At 43.0% G+C, this 19,943-nt stretch overlaps 1 protein-coding gene, 2 long non-coding RNA genes and 1 pseudogene across 16 annotated transcripts; all 4 read right to left on the bottom strand.

Moving 5' to 3' along the window:
• Positions 1-1,346: 1,346 nt before the first annotated feature.
• LOC127928980 (transient receptor potential cation channel subfamily M member 1-like) lies at positions 1,347-13,420 on the bottom strand (annotated as a pseudogene).
• Positions 1,619-2,494, bottom strand: LOC127928982 (uncharacterized). Its single transcript, XR_008133121.1, has 3 exons — positions 2,369-2,494; positions 1,941-2,184; positions 1,619-1,878 (listed from the first exon to the last, which is right to left on the bottom strand). It is a non-coding gene; the product is annotated as an uncharacterized LOC127928982 (long non-coding RNA).
• Positions 5,967-7,999, bottom strand: LOC127928981 (uncharacterized). 14 transcript variants are annotated; one of them, XM_052516634.1, is made up of 4 exons: positions 6,741-7,999; positions 6,664-6,704; positions 6,473-6,507; positions 6,149-6,359 (listed from the first exon to the last, which is right to left on the bottom strand). In XM_052516634.1, the coding sequence occupies exon 1, from the start codon at positions 7,993-7,995 to the stop codon at positions 7,030-7,032; it is 966 nt and encodes a 321-aa protein (XP_052372594.1). In that variant the 5' UTR covers positions 7,996-7,999; the 3' UTR covers positions 6,149-6,359; positions 6,473-6,507; positions 6,664-6,704; positions 6,741-7,029. The 14 variants fall into 14 exon arrangements, with proteins under 14 accessions (XP_052372583.1, XP_052372594.1, XP_052372589.1 ...); XM_052516629.1 differs by having other exon boundaries at positions 6,622-7,999; XM_052516632.1 differs by having other exon boundaries at positions 6,664-7,999.
• Positions 13,421-18,156: 4,736 nt separating the features above from the next.
• LOC127928979 (uncharacterized) lies at positions 18,157-19,349 on the bottom strand. Its single transcript, XR_008133118.1, has 3 exons — positions 19,057-19,349; positions 18,340-18,569; positions 18,157-18,304 (listed from the first exon to the last, which is right to left on the bottom strand). It is a non-coding gene; the product is annotated as an uncharacterized LOC127928979 (long non-coding RNA).
• Positions 19,350-19,943: the final 594 nt, after the last annotated feature.

The following is a 19,943-nucleotide window of genomic DNA, read 5'->3' as shown; positions in this document are numbered from 1 at the left end:
ACAGGGATGATGGTGATGTAGTTGAAGATGTGAGACAGGGATAATGGTGATGTAGTTGAAGATGTGAGACAGGGATGATGGTGATGTAATTGAAGATGTGAGACAGGGATGATGGTGATGTAATTGAAGATGTGAGACAGGGATGATGGTGATGTAGTATGAAGATGTGAGACAGGGATGATGGTGATGTAGTTGAAGATGTGAGACAGGGATAATGGTGATGTAATTGAAGATGTGAGACAGGGATGATGGTGATGTAATTGAAGATGTGAGACAGGGATAATGGTGATGTTGTTGAAGATATGAGACAGGGATAATGGTGATGTTGTTGAAGATGTGAGACAGGGATGATGGTGATGTAGTTGAAGATGTGAGACAGGGATAATGGTGATGTAGTTGAAGATGTGAGACAGGGATAATTGTGATGTAATTGAAGATGTGAGACAGGGATGATGGTGATGTAATTGAAGATGTGAGACAGGGATGATGGTGATGTAGTATGAAGATGTGAGACAGGGATGATGGTGATGTAGTTGAGCATGTGAGACAGGGATAATGGTGATGTAATTGAAGATGTGAGACAGGGATGATGGTGATGTAGTTCATGTTATCGTTGTTTATGAGGACATATTCTTAAACTGTATTTTATGAGGAACACTCTGACTCTGGGATGCAGGGTTTTTGAAGTAGAATGGTGTCAGGTCTTCAATGATGATGGATATTGGCTGTGTTGACTTATTTCATGTAGCGGGTCAAATGATTGTACACGTGACACATGAATGACAATACAGGATGACACAAATGAATGGGACGGTTTTATTGATGCATCAAATAACATAAAACAATTCAATTATTAAAATGTCGCTTTACTTTCATCACAAATTATAATCTTTAATGTTTGAATATATTTTGAATACATTAGGTTTTTACTTACAGTATGTGGTAAAAAAAAAAAAGTGTTTCTAAAATGTACGTAAGGCTTAAAAAAAAACATTTTAACTACCAAATTGTCTAGATACTAAAACCGTCACTTATGACGCACTCAATGCATTGGAGAGGAATTCGTTAGCATTATTAGCATAACACTTAGAATTCCTGTCCAATGCATTGAGAGGAATTCGTTAGCATTATTAGCATAACACTTAGAATTCCTGTCCAATGCATTGGAGAGGAATTAGTTAGCATTATTAGCATAACACTTAGAATTCCTGTCCAATGCATTGGAGAGGAATTCGTTAGCATTATTAGCATAACACTTAGAATTCCTGTCCAATGCATTGGAGAGGAATTCTAAGTGTTATTAATGTCACTCATGGGAACATATCCTGTTCATAATAATGTCTTCCCTAACTCACCAGAGATCGTTTCTTCATACATTCCATCACCATGAGGAAGATCTGCTGGGCCTATGCTAATGTAGTTAAACGTCTTCTGGATGGTGAACAGGAGCTGGTCCTTCACGCTATCACTGACCAAGCTGAGGGGAGACAGAGAGACTGGTCAGACCACCTTCCAGTCTACCATTAGGAAGATCTGACTGCTGAGGGGTAGACAGAGAGACTGGTCAGACCACCTCTACAGTCTACTCTTCACTGACCAAGCTGAGGGGAGACAGAGACACTGGTCAGACCACCTCTACAGTCTACTCTTTAGACTGACCAAGCTGAGGGAGACAGAGAGACTGGTCAGACCACCTCTACAGTCTACTCTTTAGACTGACCAAGCTGAGGGGAGACAGAGAGACTGGTCAGACCACCTCTACAGTCTACTCTTTAGACTGACCAAGCTGAGGGGAGACAGAGAGACTGGTCAGACCACCTCTACAGTCTACTCTTTAGACTGACCAAGCTGAGGAGACAGAGACACTGGTCAGACCACCTCTACAGTCTACTCTTTAGACTGACCAAGCTGAGGGGAGACAGAGACACTGGTCAGACCACCTCTATAGTCTACTCTTTAGACTGACCAAGCTGAGGAGACAGAGAGACTGGTCAGACCACCTCTACAGTCTACTCTTTAGACTGACCAAGCTGAGGGGAGACAGAGAGACTGGTCAGACCACCTCTTCAGTCTACTCTTTAGACTGACCAAGCTGAGGGGAGACAGAGAGACTTGTCAGACCACCTCTATAGTCTACTCTTTAGACTGACCAAGCTGAGGAGACAGAGACACTGGTCAGACCACCTCTATAGTCTACTCTTTAGACCTACCAAGCTGAGGAGACAGAGACACTGGTCAGACCACCTCTACAGTCTACTCTTTAGACCTACCAAGCTGAGGGAGACAGAGAGACTGGTCAGACCACCTCTACAGTCTACTCTTTAGACCTGACCAAGCTGAGGAGAGACAGAGAGACTGGTCAGACCACCTCTACAGTCTACTCTTTAGACTGACCAAGCTGAGGAGAGACAGAGAGACTGGTCAGACCACCTCTACAGTCTACTCTTTAGACTGACCAAGCTGAGGAGAGACAGAGAGACTGGTCAGACCACCTCTACAGTCTACTCTTTAGACTGACCAAGCTGAGGGAGACAGAGAGACTGGTCAGACAACCTCTACAGTCTACTCTTTAGACCTACCAAGCTGAGGGGAGACAGAGAGACTGGTCAGACCACCTCTACAGTCTACTCTTTAGGCAAAGATTATTCATGTTATATTCCATTTTAAAGTATTTGCGATGTGCTTCAGTTTGGAGTTTACATTCTTAGTACTATTCAGTTGGTTCCATTGTAACTAAATCAATTTTATTATATTTTTATTTAACCTTTATTTAACTATTTAATTAATTTAACTTAACTTAATTTAACTTAATAACGTAATAAATTAATTTAACTTAATTAATTTAACTTTATTCAAATCAGTTAAGAACAAATTCATCAGAACACAGCCCTGTTCTAGTTCTGTTTCTGCTAGTGTGGACATTAGATCACAGCCCTGTTCTAGTTCTGTTTCTGCTAGTGTGGACATTAGAACACAGCCCTGTTCTAGTTCTGTTTCTGCTAGTGTGGACATTAGATCACAGCCCTGTTCTAGTTCTGTTTCTGCTAGTGTGGACATTAGAACACAGCCCTGTTCTAGTTCTGTTTCTGCTAGTGTGGACATTAGATCACAGCCCTGTTCTCGTTCTGTTTCTGCTAGTGTGGACATTAGATCACAGCCCTGTTCTAGTTCTGTTTCTGCTAGTGTGGACATTAGATCACAGCCCTGTTCTAGTTCTGTTTCTGCTAGTGTGGACATTAGAACACAGCCCTGTTCTAGTTCTGTTTCTGCTAGTGTGGACATTAGATCACAGCCCTGTTCTAGTTCTGTTTCTGCTAGTGTGGACATTAGATCACAGCCCTGTTCTAGTTCTGTTTCTGCTAGTGTGGACATTAGATCACAGCCCTGTTCTAGTACTGTTTCTGCTAGTGTGGACATTAGAACACAGCCCTGTTCTAGTACTGTTTCTGCTAGTGTGGACATTAGATCACAGCCCTGTTCTAGTTCTGTTTCTGCTAGTGTGGACATTAGATCACAGCCCTGTTCTAGTTCTGTTTCTGCTAGTGTGGACATTAGATCACAGCCCTGTTCTAGTTCTGTTTCTGCTAGTGTGGACATTAGATCACAGCCCTGTTATCGTTCTGTTTCTGCTAGTGTGGACATTAGATCACAGCCCTGTTCTAGTTCTGTTTCTAATCCAACGTCCTATATACTGTCTCTAACATGAATTTGACATGTGTCTGACATGTATCTGACATGTATCTGACATGTATCTGACATGTGTTTTATATGTATTTGAAATATATCTGAAATATATTTGACATATATTTGACATGTATTTGACATGTATCTGACATGTATCTGACATGTATTTGATATGTTTTTAAGCATATATTTGACATGTATTTGACATGTATCTGACATGTATCTGACATGTATCTGACATGTATTTGATATGTTTTTAAGCATATATTTGACATGTATTTGATATGTTTTTAAGCATATATTTGACATGTATCTGACATATATTTGACATATATCTGACATATATCTGACATGTATTTGACATATATTTGACATGTATCTGACATGTATCTGACATGTATTTGATATGTTTTTAAGCATATATTTGACATGTATTTGACATGTGTTTGATATGTATTTGAAATATATCTGAAATATATTTGACATATATTTGACATATATTTGACATATATCTGACATGTATCTGACATGTATCTGACATGTATTTGATATGTTTTTACATATAATTGACATGTATTTGACATGTATCTGACAGATATCTGACATATATTTGACATGTATCTGACATGTATTTGATATGTTTTTAGCATATATTTGACATATATTTCACATATATTTGACATGTATTTGACATGTATCTAATATGTATCTGACATGTATTTGACATATATTTGACATATATTTGACATGTATCTGACATGTATCTGACATATATTTGACATATATTTGACATATATTTGACATGTATTTGACATGTATCTGACATATATTTGACATGTATTTGACATGTATCTGACATATATTTGACATGTATTTGACATGTATCTGACATATATTTGACATGTATCTGACATGATTTGACATATATTTGACATGTATCTGACATGTATTTGACAATATTTGACATGTATCTGACATGTATTTGACATATATTTGACATGTATCTGACATGTATCTGACATGTATCTGACATATACCTGACGTGTATCTGACATGTATCTGACATGTATCTGACATGTATTTGATATGTTTTTAAGCATATAATTGACATGTATTTGACATGTATCTGACATATATCTGACATATATTGGACATGTATCTGACATGTATTTGATATGTTTTTAAGCATATATTTGACATATATTTCACATGTATTTGACATGTATTTGACATGTATCTGATATGTATCTGACATGTATTTGACATATATTTGACATGTATCTGACATGTATCTGACCATGTATCTGACATGTATCTGACATGTATCTGACATGTATTTGACATATATTTGACATGTATCTGACATGTATCTGACATATATTTGACATGTATCTGACATGTATTTGATATGTTTTTAAGCATATATTTGACATGTATCTGACATGTATTTGATATGTTTTTAAGCATATATTTGACATGTATTTGACATGTATCTGACATGTATTTGACATGAATTTGACATGTATCTGACATGTATTTGACATGTATTTGACATGTATCTGACATGTATCTGACATGTATTTGACATGTATCTGACATGTATCTGACATGTATCTGACATGTATCTGACATGTATCTGACATGTGTTTGACATGTATCTGACATGTGTTTGACATGTATCTGACATGTATCTGACATGTATCTGACATGTGTTTGATACGTTTTTAAGCATATATTTGACATGTATTTGACATATATTTGACATGTATCTGACATGTATTTGATATGTTTTTAAGCATATATTTGACATGTATCTGACATGTATTTGATATGTTTTTAAGCATATATTTGACATGTATCTGACATGTATTTGATATGTTTTTAAACATATATTTGACATGTATTTGACATATTTGACATATATTTGACATGTATCTGACATGTATCTGACATGTATTTGACATGTATCTGACATGTATCTGACATGTATCTGACATGTGTTTGACATGTATCTGACATGTGTTTGACATGTATCTGACATGTGTTTGACATGTATCTGACATGTGTTTGACATGTATCTGACATGTGTTTGATACGTTTTTAAGCATATATTTTTTGCATGTATGTGACCCAGGTCTGTTTCTCACCCGTCGTCCTCAGAGTATCTGTGTGCGAAGGAGATGATGTCAGAGGCCCGTCCACTGCCGTCACAGACCACCACCGGGACAGGGGGTCCTCCCTCAGGCTCTCCAGGACTATGGAGATGACGTTGGGACCCCCTCCAGGATCAGACAGACCAGAGGCACCCCTGACCCAGACCTGGCAGAGGCAGACAAAACAACATGTTATAGACCCCCTGACCTGGCAGAGGCAGACAAAACAACATGACCCCTGACCTGGTAGAGGCAGACAAAACAACATGACCCCTGACCTGGCAGAGGCAGACAAAACAACATGACCCCTGACCCCTAGCCTGGCAGAGACAGACACAACAACATGACCCCCTGACCCCTAGCCTGGCAGAGACAGACACAACAACATGACCCCTGACCCTAGCCTGGCAGAGACAGACACAACAACATTACCCCTGACCTGGCAGAGACAGACACAACAACATGACCCCTGACCCTGACCTGGCAGAGACATACACAACAACATGGCCCCCTGACCCTGACCTGGCAGAGGCAGACAAAACAACATGACCCCTGACCTGGCTGAGACAGACACAACAACATGACCCCCTGACCCCTAGCCTGGCAGAGACAGACACAACAACATTACCCCTGACCTGGCAGAGACATACACAACAACATGACCCCTGACCTGGCAGAGACATACACAACAACATGACCCCCTGACCCCTAGCCTGGCAGAGACAGACACAACAACATGACACCTGACCTGGCAGAGACAGACACAACAACATGACCCCCTGACCCTGACCTGGCAGAGACAGACACAACAACATGGCCCCCTGACCCTGACCTGGCAGAGACAGACACAACAACATGACACCTGACCTGGCAGAGACAGACACAACAACATGGCCCCCTGACCCTGACCTGGCAGAGACAGACACAACAACATGACCCCTGACCCCTAGCCTGGCAGAGACAGACACAACAACATGACCCCCTGACCCCTAGCCTGGCAGAGACAGACACAACAACATGACCCTCTGACCCCTAGCCTGGGAGAGACAGACACAACAACATGTTATAATGATGATAAAGACAAATAGCAGCAAAACAAAGTTCCCAGACTTCGTTTTTTTTAAAGCTTTTTTAAAAATGGAACCTTGAATAATTTTCATAATGCCTCCTATATTAGTTCCTATTCATGTTGTTAGTCCTCAGACACAGTGGTGCCGCCTGTAGTCAGTATGTGGTCCTCAGACACAGCAGTGTTGCCTGTAGTCAGTATGTGGTCCTCAGCGGTGCTGCCTGTAGTCAGTATGTGGTCCTCAGCGGTGCTGCCTGTAGTCAGCATGTGGTCCTCAGCGGTGCTGCCTGTAGTCAGTATGTGGTCCTCAGCGGTGCTGCCTGTAGTCAGTATGTGGTCCTCAGCGGTGCTGCCTGTAGCCAGCATGTGGTCCTCAGACACAGCAGTGTTGCCTGTAGTCAGTATGTGGTCCTCAGCGGTGCTGCCTGTAGTCAGTATGTGGTCCTCAGCGGTGCTGCCTGTAGCCAGCATGTGGTCCTCAGACACAGCAGTGTTGCCTGTAGTCAGCATGTGGTCCTCAGCGGTGCTGCCTGTAGTCAGTATGTGGTCCTCAGCGGTGCTGCCTGTAGTCAGCATGTGGTCCTCAGCGGTGCTGTCTGTAGTCAGTATGTGGTCCTCAGACACAGCGGTGCTGTCTGTAGCCAGTATGTGGTCCTCAGCGGTGCTGCCTGTAGTCAGCATGTGGTCCTCAGCGGTGCTGCCTGTAGTCAGTATGTGGTCCTCAGCGGTGCTGCCTGTAGTCAGCATGTGGTCCTCAGCGGTGCTGCCTGTAGTCAGTATGTGGTCCTCAGCGGTGCTGCCTGTAATCAGCATGTGGTCCTCAGCGGTGCTGCCTGTAGTCAGTATGTGGTCCTCAGACACAGCGGTGCTGCCTGTAGTCAGCATGTGGTCCTCAGCGGTGCTGCCTGTAGTCAGTATGTGGTCCTCAGCGGTGCTGCCTGTAGTCAGCATGTGGTCCTCAGCGGTGCTGCCTGTAGTCAACATGTGGTCCTCAGCGGTGCTGCCTGTAGTCAGTATGTGGTCCTCAGCGGTGCTGCCTGTAGTCAGTATGTGGTCCTCAGACACAGCGGTGCTGCCTGTAGTCAGCATGTGGTCCTCATAGGCCTCAGACACAGTATTAATGTCAGGGTAGTTGAAGTCAGAGGTGACAGCTGAGCATCCCTTTGTTGTCCCTGCCTTATCATGATCTCCAGGCATAGGATGACAAAGGGAAACCCACAGGTCACATAGATCAGCTCCTCACCGGGGTACAGCAGTGCAGGACAGGCTCTCTCTGATCAACACACCTAAAGAAGCCTGGACTATGACAACACGAGGGTACCTTGTATCTCAGACTCTAATACGGTGTATAGTTCCAACATTAGCATTAACATTAGATGATTCATGGTAAATATGAAGTTGTTCTGGTCTGAGACCTGAAGACTTGTTGTTAGTTAGCTCCTCTGCTAATGCCTCGGTCTTTAGCTCAACGGGCTTACACTGCCTGGTGTCACACAGACAACCCCCCACCCCCCCCCACCACCACCAATCTGTCAGACTTACGTGTGTTGATCTTCTGCAGGGAGATGTGTTTCTCCAGCTGACGGCGAAGACGGACCTCCGCGCCGTACTTTCCCGGGTCCCGTTATCTGCTAGGATGAAGTGGGAGTGGCTGTTGTTGAGGACAGACAGCTTGGACATGGGGTTGGACATGGCCTGGTACGGACGTGTCACCTGGGCGGGAGACATATAATAACATCATGTTTAACGTGGAGTTGAATTGAATTGAGTTGAGGAGTTGAATTGAATTGAGGAGTTGAATTGAATTGATTGAGTTGAATTGAATTGAGGAGTTGAATTGAGAGTTGAGGAGTTGAATTGAATTGATTTGAGGAGTTGAATTGAATTGAGTTGAGGAGTTGAATTGAATTGAGTTGAGGAGTTGAATTGAATTGAGTTGAGGAGTTGAATTGAATTGAGTTGAGGAGTTGAATTGAATTGATTTGAGGAGTTGAATTGAGTTGAGGAGTTGAATTGAATTGAGTTGAGGAATTGAATTGAGTTGAGGAGTTGAATTGAATTGAGTTGAGGAGTTGAATTGAATTGAGTTGAGGAGTCGAATTGAATTGAGGAGTTGAATTGAATTGAGTTGAGGAGTTGAATTGAATTGAGTTGAGGAGTTGAATTGAATTGAGTTGAGGAGTTGAATTGAATTGATTTGAGGAGTTGAATTGAGTTGATCAATTGAATTGAGTTGAGGAGTTGAATTGAATTGAGTTGAGGAGTTGAATTGAATTGAGTTGAGGAGTTGAATTGAGTTGAATTTAAATAGAGAATCACACACCTTAACAAGTTCCCAAGTTGCAGTTATCTGTGACTTACGTCTCTTCCTATCAGATCCTCCTTGTTCTCCACGATGCCCCATGGAGCGATCCCGATGGCACACACTTTCCCCCTGGACTTTGAGGAGTGGTCCTTCAATGCATCTCCTACATGCCGGATCACCCCTGGGATACACATGGAGCCTGTTCAGCACTAATAAGAGACATGGACTCAGACTCCTACATGCCGGATCACCCCTAGGATACACATGGAGCCCGTTCAGCACTAATAAGAGACATGGACTCAGACTCCTACATGCCGGATCACCCCTAGGATACACATGGAGCCCGTTCAGCACTAATAAGAGACATGGACTCCATTCAGACACGATGCCGGATCATGGATTTGGAGCTCGGACTCAGACTAACACGGACTCACTCAGACTCCTACAGATCACCCCTAGAACACATGGAGGTACCCTAATAAGAGACTCAGACTTGAATATAGGGACTTGACTCAGACTCAGACTTGAACACCAGGGACTTGGTATCATTACTATTATTATTATTGAACACCAGGGACTTGGTCCTCGACTCGGACTCAGACTTGAACACTAGGGACTTGGTCCTCGACTCGGACTCAGACTTGAACACTAGGGACTTGGTACTCGACTCGGACTCAGACTTGAACACTAGGGACTTGGTGCTGGACTCGGACTCAGACTTGAACACTAGGGACTTGGTCCTCGACTCGGACTCAGACTTGAACACTAGGGACTTGGTCCTCGACTCGGACTCAGACTTGAACACTAGGGACTTGGTCCTCGACTCGGACTCAGACTTGAACACTAGGGACTTGGTCTCAGACTCAGACTTGAACACTAGGGACTTGGTCCTCGACTCGGACTCAGACTTGAACACTAGGGACTTGACTCAGACTCAGACTTGAACACTAGGGACTTGGTCCTCGACTCGGACTCAGACTTGAACACCAGGGACTTGGTACTCAGACTCAGACTTGAACACTAGGGACTTGGTCCTCGACTCGGACTCAGACTTGAACACTAGGGACTTGGTGCTGGACTCAGACTTGAACACTAGGGACTTGGTCTCGACTCGGACTCAGACTTGAACACCAGGGACTTGGTACTCGACTCGGACTCAGACTTGAACACTAGGGACTTGGTGCTGGACTCTGACTCAGACTTGAACACTAGGGACTTGGTGCTGGACTCAGACTTGAACACTAGGGACTTGGTACTCGACTCGGACTCAGACTTGAACACTAGGGACTTGGTGCTGGACTCAGACTTGAACACTAGGGACTTGGTACTCGACTCGGACTCAGACTTGAACACCAGGGACTTGGTACTCGACTCAGACTTGAACACTAGGGACTTGATACTCGACTCGGACTCAATATTTAGTGACTTGCCTACGTTGCCGTTGGTTGCTAGATACCTCAGTGAGCATGTCAGTGAATGTAACACACCGTTAGCAAACTGGAGTACGTACCAGTGCTGACTCCGCCAGTGAGTATCCAGGCCCCGGTGGTGACTGCAGCCTGGATCAGACCCTTTCCAAACACCTGTTTTAGTTTGGGCTGCAAGTCAAAGTTCTGCAGTCCCCCGTGGACGGAGATGAGCAGGGTGGGGAGCTCCAGCTGCCAGTCTTTCACCATCAGGTGGAGCATGTTGTCTGGCTTGGAATCATACGCCACGCGGATGTACTGAGGGGGAGAGATGGACGGAGAGAGAGGAGGAGTAAATGACAAAGGGGTTGAAGACATTTAATACAAACGCCACATGGATGTACTGTAGGGGAGAGATGGATGGAGAGAGTGAACAAGATGATGGTGGCATGGTTCATGTCTTCATGTCTTCATGGTTCATGTCTTCATGGTTCATGGTTCATGTCTTCATGGTTCATGTCTTCATGGTTCATGGTTCATGTCTTAATGGTTCATGTCTTCATGGTTCATGTCTTCATGGTTCATGTCTTCATGGTTCATGTCTTCATGGTTCATGGTTCATGTCTTAATGGTTCATGTCTTCATGGTTCATGTCTTAATGGTTCATGTCTTCATGTCTTCATGGTTCATGTCTTCATGTCTTCATGGTTCATGTCTTCATGTCTTCATGGTTCATGTCTTCATGGTTCATGTCTTCATGGTTCATGTCTTCATGGTTCATGTCTTCATGGTTCATGTCTTCATGGTTCATGTCTTCATGGTTCATGTCTTCATGGTTCATGGTTCATGTCTTCATGGTTCATGTCTTCATGGTTCATGTCTTCATGGTTCATGTCTTCATGGTTCATGTCTTCATGTCTTCATGTCTTCATGGTTCATGTCTTCATGGTTCATGTCTTCATGGTTCATGTCTTCATGGTTCATGTCTTCATGGTTCATGTCTTCATGGTTCATGTCTTCATGGTTCATGTCTTCATGGTTCATGTCTTCTTGGTTCATGTCTTCATGTCTTCATGGTTCATGTCTTCATGGTTCATGTCTTCATGGTTCATGTCTTCATGGTTCATGTCTTCATGTCTTCATGGTTCATGTCTTCATGGTTCATGTCTTCATGGTTCATGTCTTCTGGTTCATGTCTTCATGGTTCATGTCTTCATGGTTCATGTCTTCATGGTTCATGTCTTCATGGTTCATGTCTTCATGGTTCATGTCTTCATGGTTCATGTCTTCATGGTTCATGTCTTCATGTCTTCATGGTTCATGTCTTCATGGTTCATGTCTTCATGGTTCATGTCTTCATGGTTCATGTCTTCATGGTTCATGTCTTCATGGTTCATGTCTTCATGGTCATGGTTCATGTCTTCATGGTTCATGTCTTCATGGTTCATGTCTTCATGGTTCATGTCTTCATGGTTCATGTCTTCATGTCTTCATGGTTCATGTCTTCATGGTTCATGTCTTCATGGTTCATGTCTTCATGGTTCATGGTTCATGTCTTCATGGTTCATGTCTTCATGTCTTCATGGTTCATGTCTTCATGGTTCATGTCTTCATGGTTCATGGTTCATGTCTTCATGTCTTCATGGTTCATGTCTTCATGGTTCATGGTTCATGTCTTCATGGTTCATGTCTTCATGGTTCATGTCTTCATGGTTCATGTCTTCATGGTTCATGTCTTCATGGTTCATGTCTTCATGGTTCATGTCTTCATGGTTCATGTCTTCATGGTTCATGTCTTCATGGTTCATGTCTTCATGGTTCATGTCTTCATGGTTCATGTCTTCATGGTTCATGTCTTCTCGGTTCATGTCTTCATGTCTTCATGGTTCATGTCTTCATGGTTCATGTCTTCATGGTTCATGTCTTCATGGTTCATGTCTTCATGTCTTCATGGTTCATGTCTTCATGGTTCATGTCTTCATGGTTCATGTCTTCATGTCTTCTTGGTTCATGTCTTCATGGTTCATGTCTTCATGTCTTCATGGTTCATGGGGCGGCAGCGTAGCCTAGTGGTTAGAGCGTTGGACTAGCAACCGGAAGGTTGCGAGTTCAAACCCCCGAGCTGACAAGGTACAAATCTGCCGTTCTGCCCCTGAACAGGAAGTTAACCCACTGTTCCCAGGCCGTCATTGAAAATAAGAATCTGTTCTTAACTGACTTGCCTGGTAAAATAAAGGTAAAATTTATATTAAATGTCTTCATGTCTTCTTGGTTCATGTCTTCATGGTTTATGAGGACATTCTATTTCAACTACTGTTAACGTTGAGGAGAGATGAGAGAATGAAGGGTTGAGGAGGAGAGGAAAAAGGGTCAGGAAGTGAATGTATAAATGGAGGATGCCTCAAAGGAATGAAGGAAAGAAGATGGCGTCTAACCATGGCCTTGTTGACATGTCCTCCTCCCTGAAACTCCATGATGCCGTATGTGTCTGTGGGCGTGGCCCGTGTGTGTTTAAGCACGGACCAGCGTTCCATGGGCACCGCCCCCTGACCGATCTGACCTGCCTCTTCCGCCGCCCTAGTGGTCGCCCCCGGGATGACGGCCACATGCTGGTTCACTACCTGACCACAACTGCACCTGGAGGTAGAAAGGGAGGACATTGGGGGTTATAAATGCTTATTGCTGGTGTTATAATGCATTATAACCACTTCATAGTGCTTTCTACATGTTGGTTTGTAAAGTGTTAACGTAAGCGCGATGGAATGTGGAACACGAACAGACTGATGGTGGTAGCAGCTATGAAAGATGACTAGTAGTAGCTTCGTCAACGTAGCATAAAGCTACATCACCATGTTACTGACAGCTGTTACGGTTCATGTTTGTGTGCTGACCAATTTCAGCGGCATCTCTGTTTGCTGTAGATCTATCTGAGTGTGTGTGTGTGGGGGGGGTCACGTTAAATCCCCACAATCACCACCATGTGAAAGGATTTGGGCCTTAATAAGGGATTTGGGCCACGTAACGGCAGGTTGTTTTTCAATTTTCTTTTTTTTACTGAGAGCGTTTCGGTACGAGTGGAGATTTCATTAAGTCTACGTCCCAAATAGCATCATGTTCCCTTTGTAGTGCACTACGTTTGACCACTACGTTTGACCAGGACTGATAACAGTGCCCTATATAGGGCATAGGATGCCACTTGGGATGTACACTAAATTCTACAGCACTCTAAAAACATTTATTTTATTAAAACTGGGTCATTGAAAGCCCTCTCTCTCTCTGCCTCAACAAATGATCTGCTGCTCAACATGGAAGCATATGAGAACAGTGAGGAACAAGGAAAATTGGATCGGTGGAAAGAGTGGAGTGAATGGTAACCTGTTGGGTTCTGGGAGAACAGGGGCATGAACGGTACCTGTTGGGTTCTGGGAGAACAGGGGCATGAATGGTACCTGTTGGGTTCTGGGAGAACAGGGGCATGAACGGTACCTGTTGGGTTCTGGGAGAGTGGAACCTGTTGGGTTCTGGGTAAAGGGGGCATGAATGGTACCTGTTGGGTTCTGGGAGAACAGGGGCATGAATGGTACCTGTTGGGTTCTGGGAGAACAGGGGCATGAATGGTACCTGTTGGGTTCTGGGAGAACAGGGGCATGAATGGTACCTGTTGGGTTCTGGGAGAACAGGGGCATGAACGGTACCTGTTGGGATCTGGGAGAACAGGGGCATGAACGGTACCTGTTGGGTTCTGGGAGAACAGGGGCATGAACGGTACCTGTTGGGTTCTGGGAGAACAGGGGCATGAAACCTGCTTTGGGGCCTGGGAGAAGAGGGCATGGGACTTCAGAATCAGGGCATGAACGGTACCTGTTAAACACTCTGGGAGAACAGGGGCAAGAAAAGCACTACCTGGGTTAAAGAGGGGCATCCGCATGGTTAAATACTGGGTTAATGGGAGAACAGGGGCATGAACGGTACCTATATTCTGGGAGAACAGGGGCATGAACGGTACCTGCTGGGTTCTGGGAGAACAGGGGCATGAACGGTGTTGGGTTCTGGGAGAACAGGGCCCTATTCCCTGTGGGTACTACTAAGAGGGGCATGAATGGTAGCCTGTTATTCTGGGTAAAGAGGGGCTATAGACCAGAGCCTGTTGGGTTCTGGGTAAAGAGGGGCATGAACGGTACCTGTTGGGACCAGAGAACAGTTCATGAATGGTAGTGGTTCTGGGTAAAGAGTAGTAATGGTACCTGTTGTTCCCTAAAGAGGGGCATGAACGGTACCTGTTGGGTTCTGGGTAAAGAGTGGAGTGAATGGTACCTGTTGGGTTCTGGGTAACCAGAGGGCATGAACTGTACCTGTATAGTGGTTCTAGGTAAGAGTGGAGTGAATGGTACCTGTTGGGTTGTGGGTAAAGCATGAACTATTCCTGTATGGGTTCTACTAAGACCAGGCCCTATTCCCTATAAAGAGTGGTATGAATGGTACTATAAAGAGGGGCATGATTCCTATATGGGTTCTACTAAGACCAGGCCATTCCCTATATAGTGGTACTACTATAAAGACCAGAACGCCTGTTCCCTATATAGTGGTTCTGGGTAAAGAGGGGAGTGAACGGGTACTACTATAGACCAGAGCCCTATTCCTATATGGGTTACTGGGTAAAGAGCCCTGGCATGAATGGTACCTGTTGGGTTCTGGGTAAAGAGGGGCATATTACCTATTGGGTTCTACTATAAAGAGGGGCATATTACCTGTTGGGTTCTACTAAAGACCAGAATGCCCTATTCCTATAAAGTGGTACTACTATAGACCAGAGTGCCCTATTCCCTGTATAGTGGGAGAACTACTATAGAACAGTACCTGTATTCTGGGAGAACAGTGGTACTACTATAGACCAGAGCCCTGATTACCTATATAGTGGTACTACTATAGACCAGAGCCCTATTTCTGGGTAAAGAGGGGCACTACTGTTGGGTTCTGGAAAGCCCATATTCCTGTTGGGTTCTGGGTAAAGAGGGTGCACTACTTTCTACAGGAGCCCTATTCCCTAAAGAGGGGCATAATGGTACCTACTTTCTGGGTAAAGAGGGGCATGAATGGTACATAGTGGGTTCTGGGTAAAGAGGGGCATGAAGGAGCCCTATTCCCTGGGACATAGGGGCATGAACTACCTTCTTCTGGGAGCCCTATTCCATACATAGTACCTGTTGGGTTCTGGGAAAGAGCCCTATTCCTGTTGGGTTCTGGGTAAAGAGCATTCCCTACCTGTTGGGTTCTGGGTACAGGAGCCCTATTCCCTACATAGTGACTACATTCATAAGGTAGCCTGTATTCCCTAAATAGTGGAGTGAATACATTCTACAGGAGCCCTATTCTGGGTACATAGTGCACTACATTCTGGGTAAAGGAGCCCTATTCCCTTCATAAAGAGTGCACTACATTCTGTTGGGTTGTGGAGCCCTATTCCCTACCTGTTGTTCTGCAAAGAGGAGGCATGAATGGTACCTGTTGGGTTCTACATTAAAGAGGGCATGAATGGTACCTGTTGGGTTCTGGGGTAAAGAGGGGCCGTGTTGGGTTCTGGGTAAAGAGGGTCTGAATGATACTAATTACTGGTAAATGCTGCTGAACGGTCTATTGTAACATTCAGGCACAAAAACTCTTATTTCTTGATGGAACAAATCCTCTTAACTACAACTGGGTAAAGACCAGAGAACCTAATCTGCCTAAAGCTCAAAGAACAGGGCTGGGTAAAGTGTGTGGGCATGAATGTGTGTGTGTGTGGTGTGTGTGTGTGAGGGGCATGAACTGTGTGTGTGTGTGTGTGTGTGTGGTGTGTGTGTGTGTGTGTGTGTGTGTGTGTGTGTGTGTGTGTGTGTGTGTGTGTAAATCAGAGCGTGTATATGTGGTACAAATAAACCTAATGACTCTGTGTTGTAGTGGTACTATTAACAGAACGTCACTGGTTGGGTTCCCTAGTGAAAGAGGGCATGGGGGCAGGTCCTGTCTGTCTGGGAGAGCACTCTGGGAAATACATTCACTGGATAATGGTGGTTTAAAACCAAGTCCCAACAAATAGTGACTGGGCACATCTTGGTTCATTTAACAAATAGTTAGTATTTATATCTTATGAAACTAACTAACCTCACACATAGTTTTTAAGTTTTAACAAAAAATATATTATTTCAGAGATTTGGATGTAAAAGTTTGTTCTGGGAGCAAATGGTTAAAATAGTAAAACAATTAGTAAACACAGGCCTCTTAGCCGCAGATAATATCAAACTCATCTAGTCAACGCCTCAATGGAGCCAGACAGCGTTCCACCAGACAACCTGGTAAACAGTCTACTACAACATATTACCACTCATTAATATCAACCTGGTAAACAGTGGTACTACAACATAGACCAGAGCTCTATTAATATCAAGTGGTAAACTATAGACAGTCCCTACTCCAACATAGTGGTACCACTCATTACCAGAGCCCTATTCAACCTGGTAAACAGTCTACTACAACATATTACCACTCATGGTACTATATCAACCAGGTAGCCAGTTCCCTACAACATATTACCAGAGTCCTATTAATAGTCAACCTGGTAAACAGTCTACAGGAGCCCTATTCCACTCATTAGTCAACCTGGTAAACAGTCTGCTACAGGAGCCCTATTCCCACTAGTGCACTAATATCAAGCCCTATTAACATAGTGCACTACATTCTACAGGAGCCCTATTCCCTACATAGTGCACTACATTCTACAGGAGCCCTATTCCCTAAATAGTCTACACAACATATTACCACCCATTAATAGTCAACCTCTAAAGGAGCCTACTACAACATAGTTACCACTAGTGCATTAATACAGGAGCCCTATTAAACAGTCTGCTACAACATTCTACAGGAGCCGTATGGGTCTATCAATTACTGGTAAATGCTGTCTATTGTAACATTCAGGCACAAAAACTCTTATTTCTTGATGGAACAAATCCTGGTAAACAACGCTGGTCACCTAATCCTACCTAAACGCTCAAAGAACAGGGCAGTGTAAACAGTCTGTGTGTGTGTGTATTACCACTCATTGTGTATGTGTGTGGTAAACAGTCTGCTACAACATGTTACCATTCATTAATATGTGACCTGGTAAACCTAATGACTCTGTGTTGTGGTTTTACCAGTGATTAATAGGTCACCTGGGGGGCAGGGGGTCCTGTCTGTCGCAGAGCACTAAATACATTCACTCTGGATGGTAAATCAAGTCCCAACAAATAGTGACTGGGCACATCTTGGATTCATTTAACAAATAGTTAGTATTTATATCTTATGAAACTGGTAAAACAGTCTAGTTTTACAACAAAAAATATTATTTCAGAGATTTGGATTAAAAGTTTGTTCTGCAAATGGTTAAAATAGTAAAACAATTAGTAAACCAGGCCTCTTAGCCGCATTAATATCAAACCTCTAGTCAACAGTCAATGCTACAACATATTACCACTCATTAATATCAACCTGGTAAACAGTCTACTACAACATATTACCACTCATTAATATCAACCTGGTAAACAGTCTGCTACAACATATTACCACTCATTAATATCAACCTGGTAAACAGTCTACTACAACATATTACCACTCATTAATATCAACCTGGTAAACAGTCTACTACAACATATTACCACTCATTAATATCAACCTGGTAAACAGTCTGCTACAACATATTACAACAACCTGGTAAACAGTCTACTACAACATATTACCACTCATTAATATCAACCTGGTAAACAGTCTACTACAACATATTACCACTCATTAATATCAACCTGGTAAACAGTCTACTACAACATATTACCACTCATTAATATCAACCTGGTAAACAGTCTACTACAACATATTACCACTCATTAATATCAACCTGGTAAACAGTCTACTACAACATATTACCACTCATTAATATCAACCTGGTAAACAGTCTACTACAACATATTACCACTCATTAACATCAACCTGGTAAACAGTCTACTACAACATATTACCACTCATTAATATCAACCTGGTAAACAGTCTGCTAGTCAGTCTACTACAACATATTACCACTCATTAATATCAACCTGGTAAACAGTCTACTACAACATATTACCACTCATTAATATCAACCTGGTAAACAGTCTGCTACAACATATTACCACTCATTAATATCAACCTGGTAAACAGTCTACTACAACATATTACCACTCATTAATATCAACCTGGTAAACAGTCTGCTACAACATATTACCACTCATTAATATCAACCTGGTAAACAGTCTTCTACAACATATTACCACTCATTAATATCAACCTGGTAAACAGTCTACTACAACATATTACCACTCATTAATATCAACCTGGTAAACAGTCTACTACAACATATTACCACTTAATATCAACCTTAAACAGTCTATCAACCTGGTAAACAGTCTACTACAACATATTACCACTCATTAATATCAACCTGGTAAACAGTCTACTACAACATATTACCACTCATTAATATCAACCTGGTAAACAGTCTACTACAACATATTACCACTCATTAATATCAACCTGGTAAACAGTCTACTACAACATATTACCACTCATTAATATCAACCTGGTAAACAGTCTACTACAACATATTACCACTCATTAATATCAACCTGGTAAACAGTCTACTACAACATATTACCACTCATTAATATCAACCTGGTAAACAGTCTACTACAACATATTACCACTCATTAATATCAACCTGGTAAACAGTCTACTTCATAAATAACACCACTAAGAGCGGAATCAATTTGAACTTGTTTAAAATCTAGTTTCAACCAGTTCCTGGGAAAGAAAGGTGAAAAGGGACAAAGAAGACAGTAAATTCTGTAAATAACAAGATCAGTTCCTGGGAAAGAAAGGTGAAAAGGGACAAAGAAGACAGTAAATTCTGTAAATAACAAGATCAGTTCCTGGAAAGAAAGGTGAAAAGGGACAAAGAAGACAGTAAATTTTAACTAACAAGATCATTTTTTTTTTTTTTACTTGGCAAGTCAGTTAAGAACAAATTCTTATTTATAATGACAGCCTACACCGGCCAGTTCCAGACGACGCTGGGACTCCCAATCACGGCCGGTTGTGATACAGCCTGGATTTGAACCAGGGTGTCAGTAGTGACGCCTCTTGCATTAGAGATGCAGTGCCTTTAGACCGTTGCGCCACTCGGGAGCCCGGAGAGGAAGTTGGCCAAAAACTCTGCCATGCTAACTCCTAACTCCTAACTCCTAACTCCTAACACCTAACTCCTAACTCCTAACTCCTAACTC

The sequence above is a fragment of the Oncorhynchus keta genome, unplaced genomic scaffold, assembly GCF_023373465.1.
Source record: "Oncorhynchus keta strain PuntledgeMale-10-30-2019 unplaced genomic scaffold, Oket_V2 Un_scaffold_5175_pilon_pilon, whole genome shotgun sequence".
NCBI lineage: Eukaryota > Metazoa > Chordata > Actinopteri > Salmoniformes > Salmonidae > Oncorhynchus > Oncorhynchus keta.
This window is presented reverse-complemented; position numbering and strand designations above follow the sequence as displayed.